Below are 14,297 nucleotides of genomic sequence, written 5' to 3' on the forward strand. Positions count from 1 at the left end.
TTTTGCTCTTATATTTTGAATATTTATTCCTGGTACATAAAATTATGAATGTTAATATTAAAGAAACATGCTGTCTGAAATAAAGTATTTAGCACAATATTAACAATAACATTATATGATTAACAAGAAATTGTTAATATTCTTACCTTCATTCAAAAATTAATCTTGAAAAATGAAAAAAAAAATAATCATGATATCCTCCTTTTAAAATTTTTGTGACTTTTTAGAAAATTACCGTTTATTTCATCTACATTGTACTATTATTTATTTAGCTTTTGTTGTGGCTATTGCAGTTAATGTGCTGCAAGGTAACTATTATAATTTGAAATAAAAAGAACAATTAGATTATTTCTAAGTACATTATCAGTCAAATTTAGAAGTTCAGTATCAGAATATAGCTTTGTGGATGGATTTAGCTAAAGCTAAATGGACGATATTAGTTTATCTAAATAGGTCTTTTGATGTTTGAAGTAACTGAATAGAATTGTATCTAAGAATCCTAATCATCATTTGTGTTTTGATAATTTTAGGTATCAAATTTAATTAATGTTAAATCATATATATTTTTATCATATTTTTCTCAAAGATATTCTTATTTCTTAGATTTTCTACGAGAAACGTTATGAACTGCTATGGAAATCTGCTTGAAAATTTCAAGACTAATAGGTAATCTGTGTGAGCTAAAAGAAGTTTATATTTTCAGGGTGTCTTGTAAATTCAGTCAGTTTTTTAATATGTAATATAATTGAGTATAGTTGGTGTTCTGCCTCCTTTTTAAATTTAGCTGTAACTTTATTGTTTTTTTCAGCCACTTTTTGAATGAATGTGTGTTCACAATGATGCACCATATAGCTGGAGATGTTCATTCATCACAGTTACTTATTGAACCATCAGTTCTGAAAACTTTTTCCAGCATTCTAAAAGAAGATATGGAGCTTGAACAAGTACGTCTATCATCTTATACAATGTTTCAAAGTGGTGTTTCTGCGTTTGAGCCCGAATGCAGAAATAATATTTTGAATATTTTTCTTGTGTTGATCATATTCAATATATATGTTACTTTCTATAAACTGAGGAAAATTCTGAAACATTTTTATAACTCAACAAATATAGAAAGTGAATCGAAAATAATATTTCTTAAATCTTTGAAATCTTTATTATAAATTAGAAACATTCTACAAAACATGTCTCATCAAAATTAAATGGGCTAAATTGTTAAGTGTAGTACCTGTCACAGCAGTAAGAATTATCGCAGTGATGTTACATACTATTATTAATAGTGTTTAGGAATTCATTTTCTAAGTGGTGGTTCCCAAACGGATATTTAAATATTGCCAAAGATTCAGAAAGGCAGGTTAGAAGCATCACTGGTAAATGCAAGACCAGGAAGTTGGGAATGGGCAAACCATGTATATAGCAGCCATTTCTTGCTATTGTTCTGCCAGCCAATGAGTGTCAAGCGACGCAGCATTATCTTTTAGATAAGGGGAAGATCCTGTTCACTCCTTAAACTGCATGGGAACCCAGCTCTGGTATTTTTCAGTTTTTGAGGTAAATCATAAATCTAGCCAGAGTGCACCAAAGCCATAACTAAGATGTAATATGCTGTGCCACTTCTCTTTACGAACCTAAACCATGATATCAGACGAATATAATTTATAACATTCTGTTTTAGCAAAAAACTAAGACGTAAAAGTTGATATTAATTTCTAAATTCACTGATCTTTCTATAAACCCATAGACAGAAGTTGACACACACACACACACACACACACACACACAAAAAAAAAAAAAAAAAAAAAAAAAAAAAAAAAAAAAAAAAAAAGAAGAAGGCCAAGTGCCCATCCACATGTCAAAAAATTATAGCTTAAGCATGTTTGGGGAGTGGTTAAAATTTAATGGTCATCCTGATCATGCCATTGAATTTATTGATTTGATGTCACTGGTTTTAGTTATCTGCTATTCACCACAGGATGAGGAAGGTAGGAACTTCTATTTATATTTCTAAATGGGCACCAATTTACTGCAGCTTTATGTAATGAAATGCTAAGATACATGTGTCAAACACATTCAACACTAGTGATTTCTCTCAGAAAAGAGTACATACTGACTTTTCAGATCAATGTAACCAAATATGGGACGAAAATTATCATTTGGACATTCAGGGACATATTCTTTTCGCCTGTTTTTGTATCCGTCTTTCTCGATTAAAATCTTTTAATTTTTTTATGCATTGTTTCAAGCATTCTCAGCACTTTCATTAGTGAGGTTTTAACTGTTCTATTTTTCTAATTATTGTGCCAGTGAAAAAAGGATTTGTATTCTATAAGCTTTTGAAATAGTAGATACTGTTTATTCAGAGCTTAAATTCGGTGGGGGATTAACAGAGTCTGACCGCTGTATTCTTAGATTTTGATTGAAACTGTAATTCCATTTAGAACCCCAAATAAGATGAGATTCCGTATTTTATTTTATGATTTAGCTATTTGCGATTAAATTAAATTTTATTTAAAAAATTTTTATTTTATCTATTTATGTTTTATATAATTATAATTGTGTATTTATTTATATTTTCATTTTTCCTGATGAATTGCAATAGGGCTGTGATACTTGTAATTTTAGAAATAATGCTCTGCACATGTTGCATATAAGTATAATGGCCGACATAGAGATGGAAAGCTTCATGGTTATATCTGCTTGTAGTTGCATGTCTTGGAATCCTCATATAGCTCTTCACTGTTGCCAAAACCAATGAGTTACTTCATAAAATATAACTTTCTCAGCTGTTAAAAGTATAATTCTCTTTCTCTGTTGATCTTAATACTGTACGAATCACTCTGTGATGTGAATCTGGACTTTTCTGTTGCAGCAGAAATTTCCATCATTCAAACTGACATGGAATGTAGCTTATATAAAGTTGTTATTTTTAAGGGGGAGAAGGCAGGAGGTACATACATTGCTAGTCATATGGTGTAATAAAAAGAATATATATATATATTCCTTTTTAAGAAATCCTGGGTGCACGGTGGCGGTGGTAGCTGTTATCATACACCTGCTGCTTTTTTATGTTAGAGTAACCATTATAGAGCATTAATTGTGTAATAAAATAAACTGATTATCCACTACATTTGTAACTATGAGCCATTTTTCGCTGTTGAGGATTCTGTTTGAGAATTTTAAAATAAATTTCAAAGTTCACACAATGATTTTTATTATACACTGGTGAGCAAAAATTAAGGACGAAGTCGAAAAATTAGCATATCAGCTGAACGAAGAGGCAGAGCGGACAGAAAGACCACTCAGGAGATTAAGTAAGGTGATGTACGGTAGCACATGCGCAGATATGCAGGTAGACGTAATGGGGGAGTGTCTGAGTAGTATAAAGCATGTTGTCGGTGTAAGATCAGTATTTTTGGCAATGAGATTGCACGCCGTATAGCAGTTAAAATCACACCGAGTTGCTGCCTCAGCGAGAAATGGCGAATAATCAATCTGTTAGACGACATATGGATGCTTTTATCCGAGGTCGAATCATTGGGAAGTTGGAGGAAGGACGCAGTGTGTCAAGTGTGGCTGCAGAGGTCGGAATTGCTCACAGCATCGTTTCACGACTTTGGAGACAATTTCAAACTACAGGAACAGCTATCCGGGGGTTTAGTAGTGGTCGTCCACGAGGAACCACACCCGCAGATGACCGGTATATTGCCTTACAGGCCAGAAGAAACAGGCGGCAGACAGCGGGAGAAATCGCTAGACACACGATACAGGCGACTGGACGACCGATATCGCGTTTTACCGTGGCCAGAAGACTGCACGGTGGTAGTCTGTTTGCACGACGCCCTGTACGGTGTGTACCTCTAACGCCTGCCCATCGGAGAAGGCGTTCTCTGTGGTGCCGGGAACACTGGAATTGGAGAGACAATGAATGGGGACGAGTACTCTTTACAGATGAGAGCAGATTCAGTCTGAGTAGCGATTCTCATCGCATACTCATCTGGAGAGAGCGGGGAAGCCGCAATCATCCCTCGAACATCATTGAAAGGGACAGGTAGGGAGGTGGCGGTGTTCTCGTTTGGGGAGGCATCATGCTTGGTAGTCGTACAGACCTTCACATCTTCGGCGCAGGTTCAGTCAACGGAACCCGTTATTGCAACGAGATTCTTCTTCCATATGTGCGTCTTTTTAGAGGCGCTATGGGTCCGCAGTTCCTTTTCATGGACGACAATGCACCATGTCATCGCACAGTAGCTGCCGAACAGCTCTTAGAGAGTGAGGATATTGAATGTATGGATTGGCCGGCACGATCTCCGGATCTCAATCCCATCGAGCATGTATGGGATTTTCTAGGCAGACGCTTGGCAGCTCGTACCTTACCACCAGTAACGATTCCGGAGCTTCGATTGGCGCTGGAAGACGAATGGGCAGCAGTGCCTCAACAACTCATTGACACCCTCATTCATGTTTCTTGCTGGACACCCATCACAGGGATGTTTCGGCCTTCAGTCGCATTGCGCTCCATGCTACTTTTTCAATAAAGCTTCTTCTTATCTCTCTGATTTCTCTTTTAGTAAGTGTTGCTTACATTACTCATGTCCTTACGTAGTGGGGATCTTACGGTATTAAATGTGTTGATTTGGAAAGCTTTTGTACAAAGTTATATTGAAAAAACCGTCTCGTCCTTAATTTTTGCACACCAGTGTATGATCTGGTTATTTTGGCCTGGCATTAAGTGGTCTCTTATATACAAATAGTGCCATAGCCAGGGCCGTTCCTAGTGGGGGGGCAGCGCATAAAAGTGCGCTGGCCGTGAAAATCAGGGGTGGCCAGACTCTCGTGATACCATGACTAAATATTTTAAATTCATTGTTTGTCGTATGTGAGTACTTTTTATTTGTCGTGTGTAAGTACTTAGTATGAAATAAAAATTAATATTCATGCCGGTTAAAATTATACTTTGGATAAATACATGCAGAATAAAGTTTAAAAAATATGTGTTAGCGTTGTTGAATTGAATTCACAAAAAATTAATTTTTTTCCTCCTCCCTGATTAAATTCCATCTCTTTCCTCTGTACCCAACTTTAGTTGAAATAATCAGGAACTCTTTTAATTATGTGTAGTATAGGGAATGGCGAAAGTAATGATACTCTATGAAGCAGCAGATAAATTGCTAAATGAAGTAAAATTGCGATCCTTATTCTCATGAAGCATTCAAATAGCCCGAGAAAAACTTATCTCATTGCAAGTTGATTGTTGATTTCAAAAAGCAGTGAGTAATATACCATTAATTTAGAATTACTTGTTTAATCCTGTGTTTTCTAAATGTCCCAGCTACCATATACCATTAGTCTTCATATGCATTACATATAATTCAAAAGTTTATAGCTAATTTTATGTGCGAGGAAGAATGAAAAGGTATAATTTTACTAATATATGATTTTAATCATATTTAAGAGCCTTATTATTTATTCCAGAAAGTTTCATCTGCTAATTCTGGTGTAAGCCTTATGGTCTTTTATTAATATGAGCGAAAATAGATGTTAATGTACTTTATCAAATAACTATGTAAACTTTTTTGATATCTGTAAGCAAGAAGTTTTGGAAAAACTAGTTTTTATAAGTTTGAGATGTCTTTGAAATGTATATTTTTGTTACAAAATCCTGAAATAATGTACTATTTTTTTTAATGAATTATGTTTGGTTGTGTATTTGGCAATGTAAATTAGGATATACATGGTGAAAATTTATTTAAATTATTCATGATGTTCTTGACTGAAGAATAACGAACATGCTGATATTTGCTGTATGTATGCTGTATGTTAGCCAGAAAAAAAACCGTCATCTTTTTAAAATTTGAATTGTGTAAAATGGCTGGCTTCTTTTATAATATTGTATAGATATTTGAATTACAGTTATGCATATCAGAGTGCACTTCATCTGCAAAAGAATACAAAATACTTCATAAGAAATGACGATTGGTGTGGTCATCATTATTGAGCACTCCATAAAGGCTTACCACTGGTCAGATGTAAGTCTGCCGGACACTGGGATTCAAGCTGGGTTCGAATCTTAGCAAATAAGCTGTTAGCATGAGTGTTTTCATGGTTATCCCAATGCATTCTGTAAGCTATTTTTCTTTAAAAAGTTGACCCTCAAACCATTCCTTCCCTTAGACAGCTAGTTATCATGTGCTTTTCTGTATGCCAGTAAACAAATAAAAAATATTCCCTTTAATATGAGTTAAGACTTACAAGCACCAAAAAAAAAAAAAAAAAAACTCTAGGCAATTAACCGTAGTATGTATTTGATCAGTGTTTGCTACTCGACCAATGTTCATACACTGGCATTGTAATTTCATAGTGATTGCTTCTTAAGTGTTGACTTATTACTCAAGGACACACTGTTTTTTGTCACTTTCTTAAAAATTCTGTATCTAACCCTGATTGGGAACCCCTGATCTAGGTACCAGATTACAAATCATGAAAAATCAAAATGCAAATATATAGTAATTAATATCCATTCCGTGAATGTATTATATATTTTGTTACTGTGAACTTAATTTTATTTTATTATTGCAAATGCTTTATTTTTATTGTAAATTATATTTTGATATTATGAATTTAGTCATTGTATAGCATTTGAAGATGCTTACAGAGATCATAATTATCTTTTCTCTTTTTTATGAAATAACTTTAGTATCAAGAGGATTTGATTATGTATATTTTGAACAAGTTCAGTATGCAAGTCAAAAGGGAGAGCTTAAGAGTGAGAAAAGCTGAGAAAGTTGATGAAAGTGACTCAAGGTACATTTCAGATTTAAAATAAACTGTGTGATTTTTAGGGTGCTAGTAATAAAAAATAAATTTAATGTTTGAGTGCTGGTCATAAGTTAAAAATAATCATTAGGAGAATAAAGAGTATATAGCATTAAGAGAATAAAGTGACTGAAGCATTGTGGTCGCAGCAGTGTTTATTCAGACAAATACTGTCTGCCATTCAAAGCACCAAATTCATTTGCTAGGGAACTGTGGTTTGTTGCTTGATATTTGGTTGATCATGTCCAAACAAAAATGTGTTTATAAACTAAACCGGACCTCTACAAGGTGCCTCTACAAATATGGCTTCTACTAACTGTAAAGTAAAATCTGACCTGTCATAAATATCGGGTCAATCCATAAGTTCGTGCGCGTTAAGAGTATGTGTGGAATTCACTATGACACATTTACTAAAACAATACAATTTCATCATACAAAAAGTTGTCATCATTTGACTAACATATTATTCAGTTCATCACCAAATTTCGTAAATATCGAGCGCATTTTAGTACCTATAGAAGATATAATATAGATAATCACTACAAACGTGCTGTGCTACATTTTTTATTTTCGTGTGATGAATCTGCCAGGTTTGCAGCGATAAAAATTAATAGTGTACATGGTGAACACACTATTAGTGTAAGGACTGCCCCGAAATGGTTTAAAAAATTTAAAGTTGGAAAAAGCAGCATTGATGAAGAAGCCCGTTTCAGGACGTTTTGAACTGTTAGAACCAAATCAAACGATTAATTCAGAAGTTTATAGTGAACAACTTTGCCGTCTAAACTCAGAATTGATCAAAAAACGCCCACGATTGGTGAATATCAAGAAAGTGTTGTTTCATCATGATAATGCTAAATCGCATACGGCTCGAACAACGCTGCAAAAAATTTGTGAATTTAATTGGGAGCTTTTGCCGCATCCTGCTTACTCCCCAGATATTGTCCCAAGTGATTTTCACTTATTTAGTGCCTTACAAAACTTTTTACTGGAGGAAAAAATTAAATTCTAAACAAGATGTACACAATGAACTTTCAAGTTTTTTTGCATCAAAACCAGTAGTCTTTGTACAGCAATGCCATAAAAATGCCGCCTGTAAGGTGGCGAGACATTGTAGATAATTGAGGAAAATATGTAATTGATTAAAATTTTAAATTGTATTTTTTTATATTATTTCAAAATTTACCAAAAAATGCGCACGAATTTATGGACTGACCCAATAGATACTTTAATTGTGTTTGGACTTTGATTGGAGTCATATCTTGCTGGTATCTTACATAGCACAGCTTACATATACATACATGATACACGTTTGAGTCAGATCAGTTATAATGCCACACATTTGGAGACATTGTAATACAATATTTTTATTTAAAACGTTTGGGGCTTCAAAAAACTAATTTTACACAGCTGTTTTATCATCAGATTCCCTTGGATCTCTTTCATGCAATTATCTTAGCGCAAAAACTTTTTCTTTCACAGCATATTTTTCATCTTTTCTGTTACTAGAATGGATCTAAGATTTTTTTAGCGCAAATACTTTTTCTTTCACAGCATATTTTCATCTTTTCTGTTACTAGAATAGATCTAAGATTTCTTTTATATTCGATTTTACCAGAAAATTATTATCTAAATCGCTAATTTATTTCCAACTAATGTACATTATTGCAGTTGATGTAAATGGGGCTGTATGACTTTGGACAAAATTTTCATATAATTCCTATATCCTTTTTCATTTTTCAGATTTTCCCTTTTACTCATTTTCTTATTTATCTGCTATCTCTGGCACCATTTTAATATTTAACTTATTTTATTTAATTTTTTTAAGTATACTAGTGTAGCAGAAAAATTCCTGTTTTAGAATGGTTATTTGAATTTGCACTGGAATAAGGTTTAGATTGGTTATTTGAACAAAGATAATTGAAAGAGCATTTCTTTTTACGCATTGAAGTGGTACTGGAAAATTTAAATAATGTCACTTAAGCATTTCTCAGCTCTAGACTGATGCTACATGTATTATATTATGACAAATATTTTCAACTTTTGATTGATTGACATTCCAGCTTTTAGCTGTACATTGCCATGAAATGTGTTAATGTATTCTGCTTCAGTGTCATCTTAACAGCATTATGGGCCTGTGGGCAAAATAGTGTCCTAGGGACTGTACAACAGCCACTCATATAATTTCAGTGTAAATGAAATGTGTATGGATTAGCATGGGCACCTGGTAAATGCCCAGCTGGATCATATGTTAAGATGGCCCTTTTTATGCTGTCTTTAAATTACTTTTCAAGCATGCATGCACAGTTATTAGCTTTGAGTAATTGTTTAACTAAACATTCGTGCTAAAACTTGAAATATCACGTATTTTTTTAGTATCTTCCAGCTTCATATCAGTGTCATAACATTGCTATATTTTAATGGCATATATTGATTTTTGTTCAGTGAAAGACAGATACAAACAGTTGTAATTTTTGTTGGATGTGTTTTCTTGAACTGATGATCATTCATCTGTAAAAAGCTTTGAACTTGACTATCCAAGTCCTTGAGCTGCCTGTTTCATTCCATAGTTCTTTTCATAATGTTTATTCTTCAGTTCCCATGAAATAAAACCCAGCACAAATAAATGTTTTTAAAAAATATTTCTCTTAAAAATTAAAGCCCAGTTTTCAGTTATGAAAGTGTATTTACTTAGCTATAATTCCTCATTTTTATAACCTGCACTGAAGGCAATTAAGTCAGGAAAATCATTTTTGGGCCTAAAACAAAAGTTCAATTGATAATCAGCTCAAATAAAATATTAAGTTCTTACCTGGTTCTAGATCTGATGAGCTTCTGAGAAGAAATTGGTGATAGATATTAATCTTTTGTTGCCACAATATAATATGGAACAAGTTACACATTTCTACAACTTACTTCTTTAGCATCAAAGTACTTAACTAACTAAAAAAAATAATACTTCTGCTATATTAATGCTATCTAGATTCTGAAACAGGGCCTATGACCCATAATGTCATAAGTATTAGTCATTGTGTGCCAATAGTGTAGCCATCCTAAATCTTTCATGAGCAGTAATTCCTTAAATATTGCTTCTTTATCTAACTACTTTAAGGATGAAGTAAAATATAACTTTGTTGAAAATCATAGATTATGACCCTTTGACTTTAAATTCTTAATTTAATGTCATTTTTGTGTTTCTAATTTAGACTAGACAATAGAAAGTCTGAAAAGTTTTAAATTAAGATAAATTTTGAAAAGAAATACTAGAAATGTACATGCTTGAATAGATTTTGTTAGATTAATAATTTCAGCAAAAAATTTTCCATCATTCTAGAAATTATTTTAAGCAGTTAAAAAATTCATAAAAGTGTTCTGTTTTGTTCACTCAGTTAAAGAAAGATTCGAAAATCTACAAACTATGGGGAGGGGAAATAAAATTTTTTGCTGATTACAGTTGTGTGAATGTACTTATTGTTATTGTAGTAACTATTGTTTGAGTTTTCAGTTTTATTTTATAATGCTGTTGCTTTTAATTGCACAGTGATGACTCATCAAGCAATAGCTCTGTTAGCAGTAATTGTTTACTCTCTGAAGATGATGATGACTTATTTTGGTGGTATCTGCAATTTGAACAAGATAAAGATCCAATCTCCAGAATTTCTGAACATATTTCAACATCCAAACGAGATGCAAGTAGTAAAAATCTGAATTTGAAGTGTCACGAATATTTTAAAATGTCATGCTTTAAATTTTTTAATTCATAATCTAAATTGTTGCTTGCATTTCTTTTATGTAGTTTTCCCCCATTTTAAAATTATATTGATTATTATTGAAATTTGTTACTAATTTATTAGAGGTAGGTTAATACCCATTAATAGAGGTAGGTTAATTTCATCACATTATTTCTTTAATTACAACATTAACATATTAACATAATTTTTAATTATGTTACATTTTAATTTCAGCTGTAGAAGAAAGCAGCAGCAACTATGTATTAGGGCTTGACATTTTATGAGAGTATACTTTTTGCTCTTTTGTTTTATGTATATTTTTGGCTTAAACTAATTTGATTTTGTATTTCTTAGTCTTGTCTAATGCATTTAGAGAAAAATACTTTTTATTTCCCAAAAGTTAACTTGCTAAAGAACGTCTTCTCTCTCTCTCTCTCTCTTTCTTTTTCTTTCTTTCTTTTTTTTTTTTTTTTTTTTTTTTTATTTTTTTTCAAAAGTAACAGATATTTAATTTTTGCAGGGTGTTTTCTCGTGGGAAGCTCCAATTTACTGTTTACTACAGACAAAATGTATGTGTTATATAAGGTGGGAAAATTTAATTGTGGGAGTACATGTTTTTAAAGAGCTCTTCAGTCTATGCATATGACAAATGCAGGAAAATTCTCACCAAGCTGAGTGTTTTGGGTTCTTCAAATTGCTGAAGCATTTTTGATCTCTCTCATATTGTATGTAGTTTATTAGCAGAGATAATTCTTTTCTCCCTTTAAAAAGAGTCTATGCATTAATATGTGTAGACTGTGGTGATTTTAGACTTAGATTTTAGCATCAATGAAAACACCTTTTATCAACAGATGGTGCTAAGCCTTTGCACTAGTGGTTTGGCCTGGTTATCACTAGAGTGAGTTAAATCTAATGAGTGGGTAATCGTAGTGACATCACATTGGGAGAGCAGACATACACTGGTGTGCAAAAATTAAGGACGAAGTCGAAGAACGAAGAGGCAGAGCGGACAGAAAGACCAATCAGGAGATTAAGTAAGGTGATGTACGGTAGCACATGCGCAGATATGCAGGTAGACGTAATGGGGGAGTGTCTGAGTAGTATAAAGCATGTTGTCAGTGTAAGATCAGTATTTCTGGCAAAGAGATTGCACGCCGTATAGCAGTTAAAATCACACCGAGTTGCTGCCTCAGCGAGAAATGGCGAATAATCAATCTGTTAGACGACATCTGGATGCTTTTACCCGAGGTCGAATCATTGGGAAGTTGGAGGAAGGCTGCAGTGTGACAAGTGTGGCTACAGAGTTCGGAATTGCTCACAGCATTGTTTCACGACTTTGGAGACGATTTCAAACTACAGGAACAGCTATCCGGGGGTTTAGTAGGGGTCGTCCACGAGGAACCACACTCGCAGATGACCGGTATATTGCCTTGCATGCCAGAAGAAACAGGCGGCAGACAGCGGGAGAAATCGCTAGACACACGACACAGGCGACTGGACGACCGATATCGCGTTTTACCGTGGCCAGAAGACTGCACGGTGGTGGTCTGTTTGCACGACGCCCTGTACGGTGTGTACCTCTAACGCCTGCCCATCGGAGAAGGCGTTCTCTGTGGTGCCGGGCACACTGGAATTGGAGAGACATTCAATAGGGACGAGTACTCTTTACAGATGAGAGCAGATTCAGTCTGAGTAACGATTCTCATCGCATACTCATCTGGAGAGAGCGGGGAAGCCGCAATCATCCCTCGAACATCATTGAAAGGGACAGGTATGGAGGTGGCGGTGTTCTCGTTTGGGGAGGCATCATGCTTGGTAGTCGTACAGACCTTCACATCTTCGACGCAGGTTCAGTCAACAGGACCCGTTATTGTAACAAGATTCTTCTTCCATATGTGCGTCTTTTTAGAGGCGCTATGGGTCCGCAGTTCCTTTTCATGGACGACAATGCACCATGTCATCGCAAAGTAGCTGCCGAACAGCTCTTAGAGAGTGAGGATATTGAACGTATGGATTGGCCGGCCCGATCTCCGGATCTCAATCCCATCGAGCATGTATGGGATTTTCTAGGCAGACGCTTGACAGCTCGTACCTTACCACCAGTAACGATTCCGGAGCTTCGATTGGCGCCGCAAGACGAATGGGCAGCAATGCCTCAACAACTCATTGACACCCTCATTCTCAGCATGGGCAGACGCTGTGAAACCTGCCTAGCCAGTCAGGGCAGATCATATCCCCTATTAAAGACCGGATGTTTCTTGCTGGACACCCATCACAGGGATCTTTCGGCCTTCAGTGGCATTGCGCTAAATGCTACTTTTTCAATAAAGCTTCTTTTTATCCCTCTGATTTCTCTTTTAGTAAGTGTTGCTTACATTACTCGTGTCCTTACGTATTGGGGATCTTACGGTATTAAATGTGTTGATTTGGAAAGCTTTTGTACAAAGTTATATTGAAAAAACCGTCTCGTCCTTAATTTTTGCACACCAGTGTAATATGAGGGGCTTAGGCTTTGAAGACTATCTAGAGTATAAAAAGAGAATGGACGAAATTTTTTATATCTTTAGGCTTTTTTGAGGCAGAAAAACGTACATTTGAAGGTTGTCTTAATATTTCCATGCACCTGTGAAATGTTAAGCGTGGCTATCAATTAATATTTTTGTTTGTTGTCTGAATGATGGAATGACATTCTCTGCCTTGTGTAGATTTAATGAATTTCAACTGGAATATTTAAAGATGCTGATTTTCTTTTTGATAGACTCTAGGATTATAAGTTATTAGCACACAAGAACTGCTTGCATCATGATTCAGAAGAGTCATAGAGCCTATATTTTACAAAAGATGGTGAAAACCCACATGCCTTGAAATTAACTAAATGCTTATGGCTTGTCAAAGTGTTCAGATCTTGGGACAAGACAAAGCCAGTAAGAACACATCTGCTACTGTTGGCAACATCAGACACAGTCAGCTTATTAAGATGTTAAAAACGAGAGCACCTGACTGCCAGGTGAATGAAAAAAAAATGGGGAGTAGTTATTTTCAGCATTTGTTGTCATGCAATATGCTGCCAGAGTTCTACAGTTATATTTTCCTATCTTATACATTATGCTTGTAGCAAGTAATAACTAAGGGCTTTCTACTAGTATATTACCCTGCATGAGAAATTCAAACTTTGAGTCTTATTTATATCCTTTGGCTAATAATTTCCTAATTGTTCAATTTTATTATGGATAAAATCTTTAGGACACTTCTTGTTGATTTTTCCAACTTTAACATACATGTGTTATTCTGCTACAGCATCATTCATTGTTGCTTTTTGGCTTTATTGAAATTTTGTTTTGAGTAATTACTCTTCATAGCATACATAGATGAAATTAAACTTAGTTTGAAATTTTGCTTTTGATGAACATTTTAAAACTTACATAAATATATTCTTTTTATTATAAAAGAAAATAAAAGTTTTTAAGCCTTCAATGAAGAGTATAATTTTAAATATCTGTGTATTTAACTCATATAGCATTCATTTGTTTTTATCTTTTAAGAATCTTTTGTAATTTGGAAGCAGATATAACCAAAAAAAAAAAAAAGCAAATAATAATTTACTTTAAATATTTCTTAATAATAAATTGCTTTCCCAACAGAAGTATTAAATTTTTTACATTAAAGTATAACTTAGTGTTTGAGCTATAATGTAAATAATTTAATGGTTTATTAAATTTTTTGAGTATAATCATCTTTACAGCTTTATATTTT

At 34.1% G+C, this 14,297-nt stretch overlaps 1 protein-coding gene across 5 annotated transcripts in view; it reads left to right on the forward strand.

Moving 5' to 3' along the window:
* tim (timeless) overlaps nt 1-14,297 on the forward strand; it is a 163,480-nt gene that overhangs the window by 116,614 nt on the left and 32,569 nt on the right. For all 5 annotated transcript variants that reach the window (XR_004757809.2, XM_035356774.2, XM_085809428.1 and 2 more), the window contains 4 exons: nt 604-666; nt 809-944; nt 6,695-6,801; nt 10,355-10,502. Coding sequence is in view for 4 of the 5 variants with exons in the window: in XM_035356774.2 (XP_035212665.1) it covers nt 604-666; nt 809-944; nt 6,695-6,801; nt 10,355-10,502 (454 nt within the window). In the remaining variant the exon portion in view is untranslated. The remainder of the gene's footprint in view (nt 1-603; nt 667-808; nt 945-6,694; nt 6,802-10,354; nt 10,503-14,297) is intronic.

This window comes from Stegodyphus dumicola, chromosome X2 (genome assembly GCF_044657685.1).
Source record: "Stegodyphus dumicola isolate Sdum_Otavi_A_Nest chromosome X2, ASM4465768v1".
Taxonomy (NCBI): domain Eukaryota; kingdom Metazoa; phylum Arthropoda; class Arachnida; order Araneae; family Eresidae; genus Stegodyphus; species Stegodyphus dumicola.